We start from the raw sequence: 24509 nt of genomic DNA on the forward strand, positions 1-24509 counted from the left end.
GATATAGATATAGACAGGAAAAACACAATTGAGAACAACCAGAATAACACGTAGGAAGAAACAAAAGTAAATGAGCGACTCGTGCCACTATAAATTGGGATCATAAACCAGGTGCACCAGTAGGGTAATCGTTCTTTGCTTTTCCAGAAGCACTAGCCGAGTTGCTTAAGATATCAAGTTCGTAGTAGAGGAAAGAGGAAAAGATATGACACGGTGAAAAAAATCGGTGCTCGTGTTGGAGGAGTAACGAAGGGAACCAAGGTTATAGCGGCAATCAAAAGAATGCAATCCAGGAACAAAGACCAGACACGGAAAACAGACACACAACAAAGAACATAAAGCAACCAAAATCACCCATACAAAGCAACAAAGGCAAATGAGCAACTCGGACTCCACTAAAAACTGGTAGCATGGACCAGGTGCACCGGCAGGGTAAGCGTCGTGGTGCAAATGGATACTGTAATCATAACGATGATGATTTAACGGTGTTACAGAAAAGCAAGTACGTTGGCTTTATTAAAAGTCGGCATGAGAATATAGAAGCATGAGCAGTCGATCGGTTTCTAGAGCTCTTCGACCGACAGAAATATGTTAACAAACGTAAAATATAGGCATATATGAATAGAATTGTCATATGCAAATCTACTTAAATATTTTTTTTTGTTAGTTTTGAAAAAGAGATTACCAAAAGGCTCATATCCCGAATTCCAGGCTTCAAACATTTAGTGTCCATGTGGCAAGCGCCTCCCTGCGCACTGAATGACGGAAGAATGGAGAACAGACACGTGCACAGAGCTAAGTGTACTTATGCAGCACACATGATCATCAATAGAATCACACTTTTGCAAGCACAAAGAACAAAAGCACACAAATACATGCAAACAAAAAAACAAACAAACAAACAAAAAACAAAAAACAAAAACAAAAAAAAAAAAACAAGAGCAACAACAACAACACAGAATTACAAGCACAAGCAGCACATATAATTATAAACATAAAAATTACCCAATTGTAATTACTGCAAGCAGCGTATTTAAACAAATTTAATGTAGCAAGCACATATCAGCAAATACGCGTACAGGTCTAGCTACCGGGCTGCATACGTAAGTCAACATGACTACATCGACAATTTTGGGAAAAGACCATGTGGATATGAATTTTTTTATGAATTCCTTGCCTCTTTTGGCAGTGAATTCCAGTATTCTTGCCTGGTAGCTAAAGCTATTCTTTATCCAAAGGGACTTGCTATCAAATATGCAGTTCACTGGTATTTACTAGTAGTGATGCATATTTTGTAGTAGGAGCAAGCCCCTGTGTTTTTACCGTACTGTGTTGTCCTTGGTCTTGTGACATAAGCTGTGAGCATATAATTAAAGTTTAAAAGATAAAATATTATGAAGGTACTGGGGCTGGACTTGTTCAAGTAGAATTTTGTAGGTTTCCAGGGGAGGATCCAGACGCTTTGAAAAGGAGGGCTGTCAGTCGGGGGTTCCTCAGAAAGGGAGTGATGGTATTTATCATTTTTTGGTCAATTATACACATGAAAATGACAAACTTTCCAATAAAAATTAGGAGTGATAACTCCATGCACCCTCCCCTAGATCTGCCACTGGTTTCTTATGCCACGCTTCTCAATTAATCTATTTTTAACCGACAACATATTTGCCCAATGTGATGGACGCGGTTTTAAACAAACAGTCGTCATTCCATTGGGAACAAATTGTGTTCCTCTACTTCCTGAACTATTCCTACACTCATATGAGGCTGACTGTATAGCTGATCTAATCTGGAAGAAAGAATATCGTTTAGCTAGATCATTTAATCTCAGTTTCCGCTATATAGATGACATATTATCTTTAAACAATCCTAATTTTTGGGATTTGATTCATCGCATCTACCCAAAAGACCTTGAGAAAAAGGATACTACAGACACTGTGAAGTCAGCCTCGTATCTAGACCTACACTTAGAAATCGACGGTAAAGGAAAACTATTGACCAAACTTTACGACAAGCGTGATGACTTTTCATTCAGAAACTTTCCTTTCATCTGTGGAAAACATTTCTTCAGCACCTGTGTATGGAGTGTTCATATCACAACTCATACGTTATGCCAGAGCTTGCCGAAACTACTCAGACTTTTTGTATCGCACTAGAATTCTAACAAATAGGCTTCTGGAACAGGGTTATGTTGCTACAAGATTGAAGTCATCACTACAGAAATTTTATGGTTGTCATCATGAGTTCATGGATCGTTACGGTGTATCCATCGGCGCCGTGAAAATGATTTGTTCAACGTGTCATAGTTTTCCTTTCCTCGTTTGTCTACCCCGGACTTGACTTTTTATGAGCAACTCGGCGGGTGTTTCTAGAAAAGCAGAGGACGCTTACCCTACCGGTGCACCTGGTCCATGCTCCAGTTTTTAGTGGAGTCCGAGTTGCTCATTTGCTTTTGTTACTTTGTGTGAATTATTTTGGTTACTTAATGTTCTTTGATGTGTATGTCTGTTTTCCATGTCTGGTCTTTGTCCCTGGATTACATTCTTTTAATTACCGCTAGAACCTTGGTTCCCTTGATTACTCTTTCAATGTAAAATGTACTACAAATTACAATAATATTATTTGCGGCTTTGTCAACAAGAATAGGGACTTTATATTATTATATAGTAGTCCCTGGCAGGAACAAAAACAAATTCTTTCGATTTGTGTTATTCGGGAAATACGGCTTGCATGAGGTCTCACTAACCACTTCTAACGTTTCCATTACTTTACATGTTAAAAAAGTAATTTTCAAAGTCTCACTGTGAATTCCCAGGACAAATGACATCTTAAAGCTGCATACCGTTGCGAAGCTTGGAAAATAAGGCTTCCAAAATCATTATGCTAATGGTACGATCATAGTAGAAATTCTTCACAAAATTTACTTGAATAAATAATACTGAAAATCCACATTTTTACCTGTTCTGCTAACTGACAGCATGGAGGCAAATTACTCACACATGTAAACAATATTCATACACTTTTGTAGTTAATTACATATATGATTTTAAAGTACACATTCTCAGCTTTATTTTGACTACTTTTAATCATAATACACACAAATAATGCACTTACAATGCATATGTCTAGGTTCAGTGTGTTTTTGGTACTACATAGGGGGGGGGAGGGGGGGGGTGGTGGCCATTTGACCCGGAAGTGGTTAGTGAGACCTGAATTACACGGAAATACTTCTGAATTATCTTTCTTACCCCGCTGAAGTTAAAAAAAAAAAAACTTAAAATTCCGGAAATGTAATCGGGCTTTTATTTCCAGTTTATCTTTCTTGTTTTGATTGGATACGAAGTTTGCCAATTTTCTTAAATATGCAGATATGAAATTCGATAAAGCAGATTGTTTGCATCCGATCTACAATGGAGTATTGGATAATACACCAGAGTTACAATCATCAACTATTCGGATATTTTTTAACTCATCACTCTCTGGTATAAATTTCACATTTTCAAATGATCATAGTCACGGAGCACATAAATTCATAATGCTTACGGTATTCATAATTATCATGACAGGTCGTTTCGGTCACACTACCACCTCGACAATAGTCACTTTGACTATAGTTATCTCCTCCATACATTTTTAAAAATTGCATACAGTTATAAATGTCTGTTTAAATTTGTATAGATTTGTTATTTTGTATTTTATTTAGTAAAATAATGGTGGATGACTCTTGTTAACTTAGAAAATTAATAAAATTGATCGAAAAGATGTTTTATAAGTAGAAGAAAAGATGAAAAAACATTTGACAGGTAGATTAGTCACCATTCATGTCTGATGAATGTAAACAAATTAATACTTAATTGATAAAAAAAACTTGAATAATTACTCAAGCTGAAAGGATGGGAAGATCAGAAAATTGTTATTACTAATTAGAATTAATTTTTTGAAGTTTCCTTAAAGGAACATAAAAGCAGAGACATAATGTCTGATGAAAGGGATCCCAAAATGCTAAACAAAAAAAAACAAACTTTTTTTATAATTTTATTAAATTTGTAGTATCTAGTATGTAAAGATATTAATCATTGTACATGTAGGTAATTTGATTATGCAGCCTTTTAGTTACCATGCCACATGAAATTACCTGTTTATTCAGTTATAATCAAATCATATAAATATCTAATATACTAGAAACTATCATTTTTTAACATTTAAATACTTGTTTGCCTACTTTTAATTATACCAATTATCAATCAGCTATGTAAACAAAAAAAATAAGTCAAAGGGTTCACTGACCATTTCCATTTGTAGGTATTGGACAGACAGATATTGTATTCTCATAAACCATAAATACAATGGTACAGAGACATGACATAATAATAGTTAAAAAAACAAACAAACAAAAAACAAGACAAGACTAGACACACTTACACATTCCCAATTTATTTCACACACTCACCCATTCACACTCCAGGAAAACATTTACTTCTTAAGAAGGTTAAAAGATAAGGCTAGAGAAAAATCTGTTTTTGTGATATATTTTATAAATCAGCATAGTTTTTCCAAGCTTGTTCTATTTTGGGAACGAATAATTTGTTGGTATTTTAAGATATTAGGTTGTGTCAACAGGCTTTTATTAATTAGTTTGTTTCTTTTTCCACTGAAAAAGGGGCACTCCATTATGAAACAAAATTCGTCTCTAATTTTAGAGTTGTTACATTTATTACAGATTCGTTCACCTCTTTTGATCCCGTTCCATTGCTCTGTTTCGATTGGCAATTTGTGATTTGTTGTTCTGAACGTGCAAAGAGTGAATAAATCCTTGTCTTCATGAATTGTTTAATAATTTTCAAATTTGAACTCTATTTTAAATAACCTATAATTTACCTCTTTAGGGGAATTTCGGATCATAGCATGCCACTCTTGAATAAATTTGTCTTTCAATTTTATTTTTTAATGCAGCTATTAACCAATCAGTATTACAAACTGCTTGGTATAATCATATATATGAGTAACCAGTATTGTGCACTGTTTTCTTTACATGTTTGAACCAGGAAAACTGATTATTGTTTTCCATATATAATTTGAATAAGACGACGTTGAAAATATGTGAAAGTTTTTCTTGTTTTCTATTTAATAAACGCACCCAAAAAAATAATCATTCTTATTTTGATATCAATATTTATTGGCATTATGCATATCAGACATGTATGTTTCTTCATAGATAAAAGATTTTTTTATAGTGTAATTTTAACTTTTATTTTGTTTATATGTCAGAAGGTCTTATATACTACAAGGAATAGTTTATGGTTCTACCAGCATTGTTATGTCCATTGCTACATTTTTCTGTTGGTATTATTTCGCTGCAAGTCATTCTTTGATTTGCAGTTTGTATAATTATGTAGTTCGTGTATTTCCCTTCGAATGGCTAGATTTAAGGCAAAACAACATTTTTACTCTTATAAAACTTTTTTACCACAAAATAAGCATGTTGATAATGATTGATATAAAAATGATGAATCAAATGCAGCTTTTTTTTTCAAATTTAAAAATTACTCAATTGAAAACCATGGCCGAGATGGACTACGGTTGAATAGTACTGTGGCCAAAATGTTCTATGGCTGAGATGACCAGCAAGCATTATTCAAATAGAGATTGTTCAACCAGCGAGAAAAGACACTGCATTTCTTCAGACACTGAATCCCAGAAGGGATTATTCTTTGTGATGTCATCAGTTATCGATCTGTGACTTGGTTTGGTTGGCAAATATTCCATAATTTACCCAGAGACATTCTTTTTAAATCAACATAACTTTTTCACTTTTTAAGATAATTGAAACATTCTTTTGGTTCCATAAACTGCAAGTAAAAGTCTCATTATCTGTGGAAATTTCAGACAAATAGTCAGTGATTAGGATAATATCATTCTGTGTAAGAATCAGGCAATAGGACCAGGGTGGCACATCATAATTCTCAATTTGGTCTTTTTTGCCTCAGATATATTCAATACATCTAGAAAATTACTGAAAAGCTATTTAAATTTATCCTGAAGCATCTGTGACATACATATTTTTTTACTGCTTATTTAGGGGAAAAGTACACATTTTGCCTGATTCTTAGACAGAGAAGTACTTAGATATCACTACAAATTTATTTTTCAAGTGACAGATTAATAAGTTACGGAGACAAAAATGTATAAAAAAAAAAAAAAAACAAAAAAAAACATGAATTATTTCATCTATTCAAACATTTTTCAGACCCAAAATATGATATAAGAGTAATCAAGGGAACCAAGGTTATAGCGGTAATCAAAAGAATGTAATCCAGGGACAAAGACCAGACATGGAAAACAGACATACACAACAAATAACATAAAGTAACTAAAATCATACATACAAAGTAACAAAAGTAAATGAGCAACTCGGACTTCACTAAAAACTGGGAGCATGGACCAGGTGCACTGGTAGGGTAAGCGTCCTCTGCTTTTCTAGAAACACCCGCCGAGTTGCTCATAAAAAGTCAAGTCCGGGGTAGACAAACGAGGAAAGGAAAACTATGACCCGTTGAATAAATCAGTTTTCATGGTGCTGATGGATACACCATAATGATCCACGAGTTCATGATGACGACCATAAAACTTCTGCAGTGATGACTTCAATCTTGTAGCAACATAACCCTGTTCCAGAAGCCTATTTGTTAGAGTTCTAGCACGATACAAAAAGTCTGCTTTGTTTCGGCAAGCTCTGGCATAACGTATGAGTTGTGATATGAACACTCCATACGCAGGAGCCAAAGGGATGTTGCCACAGATGAAAGGAAAATTGACAATTCTGAATGAAAAGTCATCACGTTTGTCGTAAACTTTGGTCAATAGTTTTCCTTTACCATCGATTTCTAAGTGTAGGTCAAGATATGAGGACTTCACAGTGTCTGTAGTATCTTTTATCTCAAATTCTTTTGGGTAGATGCGATGTATCAAATCCCCGAAATTAGGATTGTTTAAAGATAACACGTCATCTATATAGCGGAAACTGAGATTGAAGGATCTAGCCAAACAATACTCTTTCTTTCTGATCAGATCAGCTATAAAGTCAGCCTCATAAGAGTGAAGGAATAGGTCAGCTAGTAAAGGAGCACAATTTGTTCCCATTGGAATGCCGACCGTTTGTTGAAAAACACGTCCACCACACTGGACAAATATGTTGTCGATTAAAAATTCCAGCATTTTGTAAACATCTTCCTCTGTATATTTGGAAGATGATTTGGAATTATTTCTTACAAAGTATGAGGAATCTCTACCAAGAACTATATATTTGTATCTAGGTGTACCATCTTTTTTTGAAAAACAAATATGTATAATGTTTTTAAATCGGGATTTTAACTGAGTATGGGGAATAGAAGTATACAGTGTTGAAAAATCATAGGTTTTAATGCTATTATATTCAGATAATAGTCTTGAACTGATTGTCTCCAAAAGATCTTTTGAATTTTTCTGGATCCACATTGAATTAATACCACTACGGGAGTAACAAGTGTTGTGGTAGGACTGTAGACCCTCTTTGACAGTTGTGAGTATAGAAGTTAAAAGTTTTGAAAGAGGTTTGGTGGTACATTTTGCAGATCCAGCTATGAAACGTTGTTTGTATGGATTCTTGTGAAGTTTAGGAATCCAGTACATAGACGGTAAATCACAATCATTGTCCTTGGTAGAGAGACCAAAAGAGGATAGCACAGATTTATGGTTTTCCACAATCTTTTCTTTTGAAAGAGTGGTAGCAGTGTAGGTCTTATCACTGCTATTATTTTCTACGTCTACCTCTGATAATAAACATTGGATATAAAACATTTTGCAGACAAAAACAGTGTTGTTTTGGGCTTTGTCTGCAGGTACGACAACATATTTGTCATGTATAGTAGACAATGTTTTTGCTACATCGGGGTCTTTGAAAACTGATGTAGCCTTGGCACTCATTGACCTACTTAAAACTTTCATTCGTTTCAAAATCACGGCCTTCAACCACTCTGACAGAGAATCAATGTCTTCTTGTTCTCGTTTTATCCATTTTCTTGCATAGAAAATATTAAAATATTAATATATGAAGTTATTAGGTTTTGAAAATTGGGATTGTTAATTATGTACCATATTTTGTTGTTTATTTGTCAACTAATTTGACATTTAATGAGATGCAAAATTAGAGAATATAACTTAATAAATTGGTGAATATCTTTTATGGATGAGTGTCAGTATTAATCCTTCAGAAAAATTCTGCATAAAAGGGTCATATGGAATACCACCAAAATGTTACACAGCTATCATAATTACATTACTTTGCTCCCGAGACATATCAATACTTTCTCAAACACTTCCTATGATGTTCTGAGACATGTCAATGCTTTCTCAAACATTCCCTATGATGTACTGAGACACGTCAATGCATTCTCAAACATCCCTCTATGTTGTCCTTAGACATATCAATGCTTTCCTTAACAATTGCTGTGATGTCCTGAGACATGTCAATGCTTTCTCAAACATTTTCTGTGATGTCCTGAGACATGTCAATGCTTTTGTAAACATTCCCTCTGATGTCCTGGGACATATCAATGCTTTCCCTAACAAGCCTTATGATGTCCTGAGACATATCAATGCTTTCCCGAACATGCCTTATGATGTCCTGAGACATATCAATGCTTTCCCAAACATGCCTTATGATGTCCTGGGACATATCAATGCTTTCGTAAATATTCCCTATGATGTCCTGAGACATATCAATGCTTTCCCAAACATGCCTTATGATGTCCTGAGACATATCAATGCTTTCGTAAACATTCCCTATGATGTCCTGCTTTCAGGGTAATGTAAACTTTATGATGCCTGAAATTCAGTGGATTCTACTACTAAATTGCATAGGAACTCAGAATACAAATTAATGTTCTATCTTCATGTAAAATTAACTCCTATTAATTAAATAAATATCTTCAAAAATTTATTCAAAAATGTAGTTATTACATAAGTAAAATAACAATACATACTTAGTGTCATTCTAGCTGTATGTTTTTATAAGAAATTTGTTTTAACAGCACTAGTACTGAGACATGCATTTCATTTTACATGAGAAAATAATTAATCTCATTCAAATACAATTTACATTAAAAACATTTACAGATGTTTCAATTTTTTATGACCTGTTCAAAATCTATTGACATTCCTTATAATTAGATATCTAATGGATTACAGTCCTAATATTAATGGTCGGTTCTTAATCAAATTGTTATTTTTCTTGAAATAATTTGAATCACAGAGTGCAAACCTATCAACATTAATGACATCACAGTACCAATCCAGGCTATACAAAATAACCTGATTTGCTAAAAGAGAACAAGCCATTCAGAAAGCTTGTTACAAATGAATTTAAATTATTGTAATGTATTCACTTGAAATAACATTTTCTGTTAATTTCTTTTCTCAGACAAATAAGCTTAGCAATTAGCAGGAATCCACTATTATAAGATAGGTTATTGTTCATTTATCTACCATTTTACATAACCTTTAGAAGCGATTTAGTTTTTTATACAACCACAAAAAATTGGAATTTGTATAATGGTAAGGTGCTGACACTTGTTTTTTTTTTCATGGTATAACTTGAACATTAGCCATTTGATCTTTATAAAATTTTCTAACAAAGGAAGGTTGGTATTGAATTTTTGGGGGCTATGGTCCCAATCATGTTGTAAATATGGGTCAAATTTAAGGGGCCATAAACAAGCATTTCATAGAATTTAACTACATATAGAACTGAAATAAAAGAATAGGAATGTCTATGATATTGTTCCACAATATTCTATACCACAATGGTCAGAATGGTTTTGATTTTAGGTGTCTTGAACATTTAAGAAATTAGGGGCCAAAAATAGGGGACCAGAAACAAACATTTTCCTTTTATCCAGGCAATAACTTGACTATTGGTGAATGGATCTCTTTGAAATTGTATTACTAGGTGCCATATCACTAAAGGTTGGAATTGATTTTGGCGTTTAAGACTTGAAACTTTCTTTGGGGAATTCGGGGCCAAAAAGGGGTAGAAACAAGCATTTTTTTATGTCCACACAATAACTTGATTAAAGTGAATGGATCTCTTTGAAATTGTATTACAAGGTGTTATATCACAAAAGGAAAACTAGGATTGATTTAAGTTGTTGCAAGTTGAGCCAGGCAAGACTAAGGTGCTACCAGGGGACCGGAAAAAAGTATTTTTTGACAAGTATGATTTGGATCACTTTAAAACTGTACCACAAGGTACAATACCCCCAAATGAAGGTTGGGATTGAATTTGGAAGTTTCCACTGGAACCATTTAGGAATAAAGGGGCAAAAAAGTGACTACTTGTGTTCTTGTCAAATTCTTATCCCTAGTTAATTATCTAATCGTAATCAAAATTCAAGTTTTAATGGTGTATTCATACTTGCCTTAACTGTTCAGGGGTTGACCTCTGCAGTCATATCAAGCTGTGCCCTGTAAAGCATTTTATTCAGAATTTAAACAATCCAGCAGGACTACACAGGAAGAATCACATGTTTTCATATGTTTAAAAATTAATTAAACATTTGGAAACATATTTTAGGACATAGAAATATGGAAATATTTATTTTTGTGCATTTTAAAACACATTTAATTATACATTATCTAAAATGAAACATACTCAATTCATATATGAAGTCCTAAGGAAAGTTATCATTTGATTTTATACTTACATATATTTCATTGATTAAAATTTTTGTCCTGAATGTTTAGTTTTCATATGTATTTTTTCTTGCATGGTTCTGCAAACACAGTACATTTTTTAGGTATTTTTCAATCCTTATGGAGAACATATGTTAATTTTTTTCTGTTTACTAGTAGTATAAAGCTGCAATTTACTCTTTTAATTTGAATCCAGGATTTTTTTCCTTTATACAAGGAAAGGTTAATACCAGATTGTGAAGCAATTGCATACCTTCTTTTTCAATTTTTTTTTACTTCAGATATGGCTACAGAAAAAAATTATCTCATCAAGAACTGTGTGCCAAGATTAAGGAAACATTTTCTAGAAAGAGAATTGGACTTCCAGGTGTTTATGCATTATAGAGTTTTTGTGTTGGAATATTTAAATAATATACATGAAACAGGAATGCCCCTGTTTAAGTTATTTATGTGACTGTGCTTTCATTAGATCCAAAAAAAAAAGAAATTTACCCTTCATGTAAAGCATAAGGTGAAGTACTCATAAGAGAAGTGTAAAAGGTCTTTTTTAAAGACATTTAAAGATTTTCCAAAAGAAAAAATCAAGATTACACAAGGAGTATCTCTAATTTTTTAACAGTTTAAACAAATTTCATGTTTTGTGGCAGTTTACACTTATAAAGTGTTAAGCAGTTTATTGGAACTATAAACTAGCCCAAAACATGTAATTTCATATTACCTGTTATATATTAGAAACTCTCCTTATAGTTTAATTTCTGATGATTTCAAAATCTGTTCATTATCAAAACATTATTTACATAAACAAAATGTGAAATTTGTTAATTATCGGTATCTGTATTTATTCTGTAATATGTATTACCAATTAACTGTTTTTCTTCATTTGCCAATTGATGTAGTATACCATGTAAACAGTTATTGACATTTTGTGCTGTTGTGTTGTAGGTTGTATCTTGGGATGAGACAGATAAATTTTCTGTAGACTCAGCTGTACAGGAAATTGAATTTTGTAAGAAGTCATCACGTGGACCATACTTTGTTGTATGTAATTTTAGAAATTGGTGCAAATATTGGGTCTTGATTCACCAGTAATTACATTCAGTTCCAAATTTTAAGTGTCTTCAATATGTGCATTTTCATTTTAGAAATCACAAAAAAACTTTGTTTAGCTAATTTTAGACATGCAAAAATTTCAAATCTACAGTAAGGATTTCTTGTCACTGACTTGGCTGACCCTGAGTTTGATGATTATTACCTTTCTCCCTGTGTATATCATTTTGCTGAGATATACTGTAAAACCAGTATCACACAACCTGGTCTTGCCATATCTACTGGTACTAGGGAATATCATGGAAGTGTTTTAGTTCTTTAACACTTCAAAAAAAAAAATAGTTAAAATATAATAGAATTGTCCATGGCATTGTCGTCTGCATAATGGTATCACCATGTCATCGTCCTTGTCCGTGGCATTGTCGTCCATATAATGGTATCACCATGAAAACTGTATATTTAACTTTACATTTGAGATTAAAATAATTTATCTATCCTTAATTAATTTGAAAACTATCTGCTCACATACCCTGATTTTACTAAGCTTACAGGAAACCATGATTATCATAGTAATTATTATAATGATAATAAAATCTTCATTTCTAGAGGGCTACACAGTTAGTGTACAAACTAATTTATAACTACTTAACATACAATTAAACAAAAGCTGCTTTGACAATACCAAAGCTCTTTAAAGTAATATATAATACAGGAAATAAAAAAAAAAATAGAAAATGGTGTAAATATCAACAGTTTTCTCTTTAATAATACACATGTACTCTATTCAGAAGTTTCAAGGTGCTTCTTTATTGTGATAATGAATTAGTAGTGGCTTGATAAGATAAATGGGTATATTAGTGTATTGGTCAATTATTTTATTTTAATTTTTTTTGTGTATGGGGGGGGGGGGGAGATGTGACCCCTTTGACCCTTTATAACTCAAAAAACCTTTTTTGTATGTATTGATATTAAAAAAATTTTCAGAATGTATTTTATTCACAGGTAGTATGTACACTGAGCTAAACATGACATTTTTTGTTAACTAAAAAACTGAATAATCTTTCTTTTCCTGTATCAATCAATTCACATCCAGATAACTTATGCTTACTTAGATTGATGTATGGTAAGAGGGAGATAATTAAACATAGTCCTATCATGGAAGTATAATGTCTAGATATTATACTTCCATAGTCCTATACAGTAAAGGAAAGTTTGTGTTAAAATGTGAAGTTTAGCACAACTCAAGTCCCCAAATGTTATATGAACTGTGATGAAACTTGAGTTCATTGAAGGGGTAGATTCACTATTGTTGGTGGGGTACCAATTTTCATGGTTTTTGTGTTTTTGTGGGATGGCCAAACCACAAAATTTGGTTCCCAGTGGAAAGAAGATACCCATTTTTGTATATACTGAAAACCTCAAAACCATGAATTCAGGAATCTACAAACTTGTGTAGCTTCCTTAATCTACGAAAATTGGTATCCATAAATTGAAGATCAATGGATATTTTTTTTTGGGGGGGGTGGTCTTATTGAACATTGCTTTAGTAACCCTTAGTCAAGCAAACATATTCATTTCAATTATCAAGACAAGTTAAAAGGGAACAGGTAAGATGTCTTGCATTGATAGCACAGCTCATATAAAGATAAAAGAAGAAGGAAAAGACGTCATGTACTGATAGCACAGCTCGTATAAAGACAAACTAAAAAGGAACAAACGAATATTTATTCATGAAAAATTTTGGGTTCCCTGATGGTATGTTTCCTTTCATTTTCTGTTACAGATTTTCCTTGGTGATAAGTATGGCTCAAGCTTCTTACCAAAGCACATTGATGCCACTGAATACAGAAAATTATACCGTATAGCAGAGAAGTTTGAGTATGACACTTTCCTTTTGAGCCAATGGTACAAGCGAGATGACAATATTGAACCAGCAGTATATTATCTTCAACCAATCACTGAAGTTCTAACAAATTATATCAGTAATGATCAGCAGAAAAAAACACTCAAAGTAATGGAATCATTTTTTATTTTATTTAATGCTGTGTTTCTCAGCATTTTACAATTATAATTTCTTTCCATGAATTTTTTAACCCCTTAGAAAACATGAATTGTTGGCTTCAAAAAATATATTTTGCAGTATATAGAATTGATGATTTATAAAACATTCTTGCCTCTAGCTGCAAGAAATTTTTCCTAATTGGTATCATAATCATCCACTTGATTAATCATTTTTTTAAAATGATTGTGAAAAAACATGAATGCCATCTTCTATATATACAGGACCAGAAGGAATGGTTAAAAGTGAAAGAGAAATTGACCAAATGTCTACAGACTGCAGCCAATATTGCTTTTCAAGAGGGGAAAATCACTGAGAAAGAGCATTTAAAGTATTTTTATTCAGGTAAAATTACTGTGCTAGACAGGGGAGATAACTCCAATGTCTAAGCTTAGGTCTCACTAACCATTTCTAACATTTCCATTACTTTACATGTTAAATAAGTAATTTTCAAAGTTTCACTGTGAATTCCCAGGACAAATTACATCTTAAAGTTGCATACTATTGCAAAGCTGGGAAAATAAGGCTTTCAAAATCATTATGCTAATGGTACAATGATTGTAGAAATTCTTCACAAAATTTACTTGAATGAATAATACGGACAATTCACATTTTTACCTTTTCTGCCAACTGACAGCATGGAGGCAAATTACTCACACATGTAAACAATATTCATAAACTTTTGTAGTAAATTACATATATGGTTTTAAAGTACACATTCTCAGCTTTATTTTGACAACTTTTGATCAGAATGCACACAAATGATGCACTTACAATGCATAGGTCTAGGTTCAGTGTGTTTTTGGTACTACATACGGGGTGGCCATTTGACCCGGAAGTGGTTAGTGAGACCTTATGTAGGGTAGCTGTTTCTAAATTTTCTATTACTTCATATTCTTGAACAAGCAGGACAAATAATTTTTGGAAGGTACTACCAGTAACCATTGCAAAGCTTTCAAATTAAGACTTTAAAGCCATTACATTAATGGTTTGATGCAGTATTAGTTCATCTGTTAGAGCCAGAATGAAATGAATTTATAAGCCTGCTTACTGACTTCTTGTCTATTTCTGCTTGGACAATTGATGTGATATTGTAATAGATTTTTCTTTATTTGATAAACCTATTATTAAGTCATTGAACTGAATTGAATATTTTGTTTGCTGACAGAAACAGAGGCGGAAGCTATTTGTGGAATCATAGAGAGCAAAGTATTCAAGAACAGAGTCCTGGCATACTTTAGAACATTTGAGAATGTTAATTTTGGAGATGCTAACACAAGTACGTTAATTAATTAAGGTAGAATATACCAATTACAAAGGAGCTTCTTTTTGTCAACTTGCAAATTTATATGTATTTTTAATGTGCAAATATCATTGTAAAATATCTTGAAACTACCGGTATTCTAAGAGAAGTTTTGACATTAAATGTATGCATTTTTTTTAAAGCCTCTTTTAAAGAGGGAGGTAATTGACAGGAAATATCCTATAGAAATGATATGAGAATAAAGTTCTTTGAAAATACAAATAGAAGTCAGATAAGTATTCCTTTTACAAAATTTTAGAAATTCTATCGACCAATTTTGAATAGTTGGAAAAATTTCCCATATAATTCAAATAAAATCATGTACCGGTATATAAAAAGTCACCAAGATTGAGGCTCAATTTTCTCGAAATCAAGTTTCATGACCTTTGTTTTTTTGTTTCATGGGACTTTGCCATTTTCTCTATATGGAATGATATAGAACATTTTGGTCACAAAAATCTTCTTTTTTTATCTTTTATTTATTTTATATATTGTCAGGATTTTAAATTTCATCCTTAAATCACCACCTGACAAGGGTGAACAGGGTTATAGATAAGATAACTTAAACTGTCTAACTATATTGGTTTTCAAATTATTATGATGTGAAAAATACATGAATATATATAAATCTATTCACATTCATTTACTGTACACTTTCATACACTTTTTCATTCAATGTACACATGCATGTACCTTATCTTAAAAAAACTACTAATATGTTTGCTCACCAAGTTCATTAGCATAAAAAAAGGTGTCATTGAAACATAGTGTGTAAGGGAGCCAACAATTTTTCATGAGCAAATACTTTATTATTCTTTTTTTTTGCAATACAAAACTCATAAGATAGGTATGCTTTTAATCTTTATTTCAAGCCAACAATATTTGGTGTAATATCCTTGAACCTGCATCTACATATATAATTTTTGGCAACTATGAACAGAAAATTAATAAATCAGCCCTCTGATAAAAATTCAAGTAAAACCTGATCTTTGCTTAATATAAAATTGCATCTGAAAATTTAACTATTTCTGCAAGTTGTAACCAGATTGTCACGTAAAAGTACAATCATGATATAAATGCTCAATTATAATTCTTCTTCTGTTTTACAAGAACAGCAAAAGCTAGTATCTTTTTGCTTTATCTTATGCAAGAATGTGTTGGTAGGAATAATACCGGTACTATGCAATAATTTGTACTGGAAATACATCAAATATGTATTTTCATAGCATGGTTTTAAAACAATAAAGTGCCTTTTAAAATTAGGCATTTCTGAATTTAAATTTGCTTCCCATTTAAAAATTTCTCATTAGGATGTGCAAAAATATTATTTCTTTTTGTTCACAGAAATCTTTTCTAAAAAAGTGTCAACATATTGACTTCATTAAAGTGTTCCTTAGAGAAGTCCTTTATATATTTGGAAATTCCTGACAATAACTTATATTATAATAAAAAGTTGTTTACATTCAACACTTGTTTAATTTGTTGAAATCACACAAAGGTACCACAATAATTATCAAAAATGTCTTTTACATATTGTGCACAAGCGTTCTTCCATTTCACATAGACTGAAAAATATGGCAATGGTACAAAGTTTAAAATGTCTAAGGACAATATATCTTTCATTTCTAACTTAGTAATAGGTTTTGCCTTGCTCATTCCATACAGTACATCTTTCTAAAATAATGCATTAATAATAAAATTTTCTATGTTCATATCATAATAAGTGCTGCCAGATGTCATCTTGATTGAGGAGATACCTCTGTTCTGTTCGCCCATTCCAAATAAAGTTTTAAAATTGTATTTAGATTATTCAGCTGTAATTTTGATAAGTTTGATAGTGAAATTGATAAATAAACAAGTTTTGGTAATGCTAGAGTCTAGATCACAGTAATTTTTCCTAATAAACTCAACTTCCTGTGTTGCCAGCTTTTTTAAAACTGCTGAAACTTCTTTTATTTTTTTACATAGTTAATATCTATCATAGAATAAAGATCTAAAGAGAAAACAATTCCTAGGAGCTTAAAATTTTCATGAGACCTTCTTAGTTTTAACTCAGGACAAAGTATATTATCTGATTTTTTTGCATTTCCAATGCAAACAGCTCTGGTCTTGATGGGTTAATTTTGAGTCCAGAAAGAATGAAAAAAGAATCAAAGCGGGCAAGAGTTTTTTCAAAGGATTCTTCACTACCATCCAATGTAAGAAAGGTATCAACTGTGTGTTGGCTTAGAAATGATATTTTTTTTTAAATTTTGATTCCTTTAGTAATTGAATTTGACTAGCTTAAGAGATAATAATTCTACTCCAATAAATAAGGAGACAATGGGTTTCCCCATCTACATCTTCTCTCAAGATTGAGGACATTAGATAAATGCCTATTATTAATCATACAACTTTAATAAGGTAGAAAGTCTCAAAACATCTGTTGATTGAAGGTCCAAAATTAAAACTCTCTAATGCTCTTTTTCAAAAAATGCTACCTTATTGAATCAAAAGCTTTTTTCAAAATCAACTAATAGAAGTAAATCCTTTTTATCAAGAACTTCTAAATAATGCATCAAGTCATATACATGTAATAATTCTCCCCTATAAATCTTTCCTTTTTTGGGTATCACTTATAATGGAAGGTAAAACTTTTTTTAATGTATTAGCTATAACTGCTGAGACTATCTTTGTATTTAAAAGGTCTAGTTACTAATAAATCTGCCTTTTTGCAGACATGTGATTGCGCTCTGATACTGAAAATCAGAGAATTTTCCACTCTCATATCCAAATGACAAAGAATACGAAATACAAATGGGCCAAGATTTTTCAAAAAAAATTTATAAAAATCAGCAGTGAATCCATTGGAGCCTTGGCTCTTACCATTGATCATATTCCTTAAGGCAAAAGAACATTCTTCAGTTCACGAATTACCCTCACAAATGTCATGTTGATCTTTTGTAAGTTTCACATTATGTGTAAAAAAAGATTGGGCTTAACGATCTGTTTTTCTCTCTGAATATAAGTTTTGATAAAAAAATTGCTGCTGTGAATTAATCTAAAATTGATCAGATATGTGGTCACCATAGTTATCTATCATATCAACTATTGGTTTTTTTTTAATAAAGTTCATTTTTCTCCAAATTACAAAAAATATTTAGAACATTTTCCCCCATTTTCATACCAGTATGCCTTTGATCTAAGAAGTAGTCCCTCTATTTTTTATCTCTAACATTTTCTATGTCTAACTTTTTAATATTAACAGTGATTGTGTAGAGTCACTTGGGGATGAGTTCATATTCTATACCATTTTCCAACTGACTTATAACCTCCTTTTCTTCTCTAGCTCTTTTAATACTATAAGATACTATAGACAAAGATCTAATTTTCATCTTCAGGTTTTCAAAAAAAAATTGATCATTACATGTGAACTCTACATGAAATAAATAATCAATGTCACCTGATTGATAAAATTCAGATTCTGAGTCTCTAATATATGATTTAACCTTTTCTATATATACACCATCTCTAAGGAGTTGAGAGTTGAATTTCCAGTAACCCTTCCCACGTTTCCCAATTTTAGCGGAAAATGAGTAAACAATGGCTGAATGATCAGTTTTGTAACCAGGTAATATTTTAGTATTAAACATCAATGTAAATAAGTCCTCACTCACTGAAAAATAATCTGATCTACTCTGTTTTAAAGGAGAGTTTAGTCTCCATGTAGGATTACAAATGTGCCAAGGATCTACTAGTTTTAAAGTTTCAATGATTTCTTCTTTTTTTGTGAGTTTGGGTTATTATTATGCATAATATTGTATGTATCAAAATCAATATGTTGTACAATCCCCACCCAGGAGTATACCTAATCCCCGCCCAGGAGTATACCTAATCCCCGCCCAGGAGTATACCCAGTCCCCGCCCAGGAGTATACCCAATCCCCACCCAGGAGTATACCTAATCCCCGCCCAGGAGTATACCCAGTCCCCGCCCAGGAGTATACCCAATCCCCACGCAGGAGTATACTTAATCCCCACCCAGGAGTGTACTATTATTTGAAAAACAAATAATATTTGTAATAAATTATGAAACAGTAGAGGCTCATAAGTATTAAATCCATATACACATGCAAGTGTCATTTTTTGTTCATATAATAATAAATCATAAACGATATAACAACCACTGTTATCAATTTTTGATTCATAAATCTTAAAGTCTAGCCCTTTCTTGAAAAGTACACACACCTTAGCACATTTATTGTTGAAATGAATACAAGTACCTCCCCATTCATCTTCCCAAATCTTTTTCACATCTTTACTACTATGAGTTTCTTGCAAATATATTATTGATGCTCTTTTGTTTTTTAACCAATCAAAAATATCATACTCTTTTTTCTTACTAGATGATAACCCCTCACATTCATAGATAGAATAGTAATCTCACTATTATTTTGACTCATTAAGTTATATGATCTAAAGACTCACAGATTAATAATTGAATCAGCATATAAAAAAGTACATAGTATGACTTACAAACACTTATTCCACTAACACACAAAATTAAGATAATGCTTGTAAATTACAACAATTCACGTCATACATATTGTAACAGATTGGCAATGTCGTTTATAGTTATCTCCTTTGATAAACTTTAAAATAGATTCAAAGTTTTGAAACACTAACCTGATAAATAAATATAAACATATAAAAAAACCAAGATGCCTTAAAGTTATCATGAAATACATGAGATCAAATAGTGCTATAGAATACACAAATAGGAAATAATATGCATTCTTACTTTGCAGCCAATTCTCATTGATTATGGAAAAAGTTTCAGCTTTGACAAATTTATGATTTAGACATTTTCCTCTTAATTTCTCTTCTATATTGTCAAATATGATGACAATGTGTGTAACCTCATATTTGATTTAAAATTCTAAAATATGTGTACAGCTGGTTATCTTTGAGAAAAAAGTAGTGAAATCCAAAAAATATGGAGTTTGTTCTACCTGAAACACAAATCATTGAAAACATTTTTCTATGCACTTTTTCCAAATAAAAACTATATGATTAAAAGGCAATTATTGCAAAATTTAGGAAATTGCCATATACATCACACCATTTTCACAGTTATTTCAAATCTTTTTGTCTATATAATCATAGATTGTGTCTATTTTTCTATATTTGCAGAAGTCTATACAGATATCATAGAGGACACATGTAGACTTGATTCAGAACGGAAAGAACTGGGTGAGAGACTGAAGTATGGGAAAATAGAAAAACTGGTCCCAGCTGATGTAATGAGAAGGTACACATTGTATTGGCTACCAGTTGGTGTAGATCCCAAATGTCAGGACCATAAAGAATACTTAGAAGATCTTGGCCACCATTTTGAAGAAAGCATCATAAAAATGGTGAAAAAAACTTACAGAAATAATCCTGAGAATTCAAAAGATAATTTGTATGAAGAGGTCTTATACCACTTACACTTTGCTAAAGAGAAACTAGAATGCTTTTGTGACAGAAATGAATTACTAGAAAGTATAAGAGACAAATTGATTTGTTGCTATGATGACCAAGTTGTAGCAAGAGATAAAAATGAAGTCGAAAGATCAAACCAGGATGAGACCTTGGAAAATTGGACAAGGGATAATAATGATGAGAAGCTTCTGAATTCTAAAATTACAGTAATGCAGAAGTTGACCTTTTATAAGGAGAAAGGAGTTAGATACATTAATGGTGACACTGACTGTTGTACTGATAGAGACCTGAAAATTCTACCAGTACCCTCCAATGATGAATTCTGCCAGCCTGTAGTATTGTATGGAGAATCTGGTTCTGGGAAGAGCTCTTTGATGGCAAAAGTTGTTGATGCAACTAAAACATGGTTCCCAGAATGCATTACTGTTGTGAGGTTTGTTGGTGTGACAGTAGGCTCATGTTTGTTGAGAGATCTCATCATTAGTATTATCACACAGATCTGTAGAGTCACTGATAAAACAGTTCCATCTTTTGAAGACTTAGGTCAGGATATAATGTCCTTAACTGACCTTTTCAAGTCACATTTACACAGTATTTGTAGTTCACAGAGATGGTTTGTAATTGTTGATGCAGTTGATCAATTAACTGATGATGACAAAGCACATCTGATGAAATGGTTGCCTAGTAAACTACCAGTAAATGTTCATCTCATTGTTTCAATGTCATCAAAACCACATGGATGCCTGATGAACACAAGGAGCAGAGGAATATCTGAAGGACAATTTATAGACATAGGATACCTTGATGAAACTACAGCTGACAAAATTATTACCAGAATAAGTCACTGCTATAACCGTAGAGTTGTTCCACCACAGAGACATCAACTATTAAAGCTGTTTGCTAACTGCCAGAAGCCTTTATACCTAAAGATTTTAACAGACCAAGCATTACAGTGGAGATCTACGAAAGACGTCACGGAGTTCACAGTAAAACCAAGCATTCAATCTGCTATCAAAGTCTTCTTTGAAGATCTAGAAAAGAAACATGGAGTAGTTCTAGTAGAGAAATATTTTGGTAAGAAATTTATTGGTACATGTTCATAAGACATACCATTTAAAAAAACAGATTAAGAAATTTAACTTTACGACTTCTGACAATTGGTTCTGGCTTTTTGTATGCATCTGTCATAGTATATTATTGATTGTAAAAGTGCTTTTTAAAAACTCTTTAACATAGAAGACTTTTCACATAGTGTGGTTGAACTAAAATTTATTTTTTGGTCATATTACCAATAAAACATGCTTCATATTTTTCATAGAAAATCACCCATATGTTTTGTCCTATTCATATGTGATTTTTTTTAGCATTTTCACAAAAGTTCTTCAGTAATGATCATTTAACAAAATGAAAATATATATCAATACTTTGTTCTGTAGGATATTTAATGGCATCTAGAGAAGGTTTGAGTTGGACTGAGATAGAGGATATTTTGTCGTTGGATGACAAGACTGTACTTGCCACTAGCCAATATCAGTTACCTACAGATATTCATCATGTTAGAGTGGAATCATTAGCTCTTTCGAAGCTCATCATTCAGACTTCACCGTATATGATTTTACATAAATCTAGTGAGAAACAAGTTTTGAAGTGGCGACATAGACAGTTTGCTGAGGTTTGTAAAATTTCTTCTAAATTTCTGCAGTAATAGTAAAACCCCTAAATCTGCTAAAATAGGTTTTTTTTTTAATTGCAAAGCTATCCACCAATATAGTTGTGTATGCTAATTTTAGGGTAGGGTATACATTATGTAAGCAAGTTTCAGTGTTGGTATATATTGCAGGGTGCCAGGAGAAGATACCTGTATAACAAAGAGGTGCACATGCTCTACCAAACTTTAGTGGACTACTTTAGAGGAACTTGGTCCAATACATGGAAACCTTTAGAGATTATTCTTCCATCCAAGAGAGTAGTAACATATCCCTCCACTAATCGGGCTGTACCCTATCAGCCACTGTACTATACAGACTCTGTTTGTAACCAAAGAAAACTGATAGAGCTGCCATTCCAACTCATCAAAGCAAAACAGTTTAAGGACTTCAGTAATGATATTGCTTGCCATTTTGAATGGCTGTTTGCTAAATGCATGTTTGTATCTGTATCCAGTGTGATCCGGGATTTAAGACTTGCTTTGACAGAGATGGATGAAGAAGTTGTTGAAACTGATGTGTTGAGGACTGTGGACATTGTGATGACTGTTATATCAAAAGGGTTTGAGGACATAAGTAAAGACACAACACATTTGGCTGTTCAGGTACTGGTTGTTATAGTTCACCATTATTCTGATCTCAAGTATGTTTCATTCATTTTTTTAATGACTGAACCTTGTAAGCAGAGAGTTAATAGGTAATATGAAGAAGAATAGTTCAAGAAAACAATGCCATGAAAGTATTGCACTTCACAGGTTTTGCCTTAGTGTAAGGATTTGTTTTATCATAACACATTTCAATCAACAAAGCCCCAGTGATAACTTACCAAGCTCCCATATCTTCCATTATAGATTTTAGGACAGTTGGGTCCATCCTACAAAGGCTACAGTGGACTGGAGAAGTTGGTAAGGGAGACAGGAGAATGGGCAGATAACCACACCACACCTACACTGATACCACTAACTAAAACCACTCCTAATAGTTACTGTTGGGGTGTGATACAAACTGAAATCAATACATCAGAAGGTAAAGTACATCAGGGGAGATAATTCTAGATCTTGATTATCATTAATATTAATGTACTGACAATTGTTATTATTAGTGTCATCAAAAGGTTTTGCATTCAAATTTATTGTTCTTACTGGCCTGATATTAACGTTATCAGGCGACTGCACACTTATGTAAACAATATAGTCAATTTCAGTACTTTGTCAAATTGATTATGACCTCACCTACCATATATTAATTTGTGCAAAATTGATATTTGTATATATAGAATCTTAGATAGCTAAGTTTAACAGAATTATTTCAGATTTTAAGCAGAACATGCACCTCGATGAAAGAAGAAACTGTTTGTTGGTTTTAGACCCCAGTATGAATAGTATTTCTACCTTTGATATAACAAGTCAAGGGTCTGTAGTAGTGGTTGAGAAACCAAAGAGACCCTTTACTACATCTATACAGTGCTATGATGACTTGAAGTAGGTTAAAATGTTACAGATTAACTTACCATGGTTGGATAAAAAATTACATTAATGGAGAGGTTGCACATGACACACATGCTGACAGTTATGTTTTTCAGCTGCAAACGATCATATTCTCGGCATGAAGATTTTGGATCCCATATTTGTACAGTTTGTTCAGGAACAAGTTGCACATTGGATATCATATTATACAGAGTTTTTTTACAGAACATTGGATGTTATTTTTTGTTTGTATGGGAATGGTTGCACAGTCTACTTAACAGCCCAAAACATGAGACTATAGGTACTGTTCTTACGTGTATATAGATATTTTTATAATACAATAATTCTTTCAATAATTATATTAAGAAAGTGTTGGTACACCTGTGTATTCTTAACTTCTAGACTCAACATTTTGACGAACTAAGTACTCAATAATGGATATGGAGCACTTTTTTCTTTTCTCTTTAACCTTTTTACCTTTGTACATTGTACTGTACAAACATTACACTTTGTACATTGTACTGTACAAACATTACAAAATACACATGAAAGATTAAACTTGAATCACTACATGTATCTTCTACTAGTATTTATTTATTTTGGCAGCTAGAGACCATTTACAATTTTTTTACCTGAATTGTTTTCCCTAATTAGCTGTATTTGTAAGAAATTCTAAAATAATGTGCTTCAAAGCTCTTTAAACCACAGCCATTGTAAAAAAAAGTGATAAACATTTGATCA

The 24509-nt window shown here is 32.4% G+C and overlaps 1 protein-coding gene across 8 annotated transcripts in view; it reads left to right on the plus strand.

The window, feature by feature from the left end:
• Positions 1-24509, plus strand: part of LOC148615593 (NACHT and WD repeat domain-containing protein 2-like) — a 30554-nt gene that overhangs the window by 4786 nt on the left and 1259 nt on the right. For 3 of the 8 annotated variants that reach the window (XM_088581972.1, XM_088581970.1, XM_088581971.1), the window contains 11 exons: positions 668-801; positions 11007-11092; positions 11668-11763; positions 13556-13783; positions 14056-14176; positions 15000-15110; positions 20306-21670; positions 22033-22268; positions 22437-22907; positions 23154-23328; positions 23885-24069. In XM_088581972.1, the coding sequence (XP_088438098.1) occupies positions 732-801; positions 11007-11092; positions 11668-11763; positions 13556-13783; positions 14056-14176; positions 15000-15110; positions 20306-21670; positions 22033-22268; positions 22437-22907; positions 23154-23328; positions 23885-24069 (3144 nt within the window). In that variant the 5' untranslated portion in view covers positions 668-731. Of the gene's footprint in view, positions 1-667; positions 3801-11006; positions 11093-11667; positions 11764-13555; positions 13784-14055; positions 14177-14999; positions 15111-20305; positions 21671-22032; positions 22269-22436; positions 22908-23153; positions 23329-23614; positions 24070-24509 lie in introns of those variants that run through there. The other 5 variants (XM_088581967.1, XM_088581966.1, XM_088581973.1 and 2 more) reach the window with 4 other exon arrangements.

Source organism: Perna viridis, chromosome 5 (genome assembly GCF_037379345.1).
Source record: "Perna viridis isolate PV_CMFRI_1.1 ecotype Kerala chromosome 5, ASM3737934v1, whole genome shotgun sequence".
Classification (NCBI taxonomy): Eukaryota; Metazoa; Mollusca; class Bivalvia; order Mytilida; family Mytilidae; genus Perna; species Perna viridis.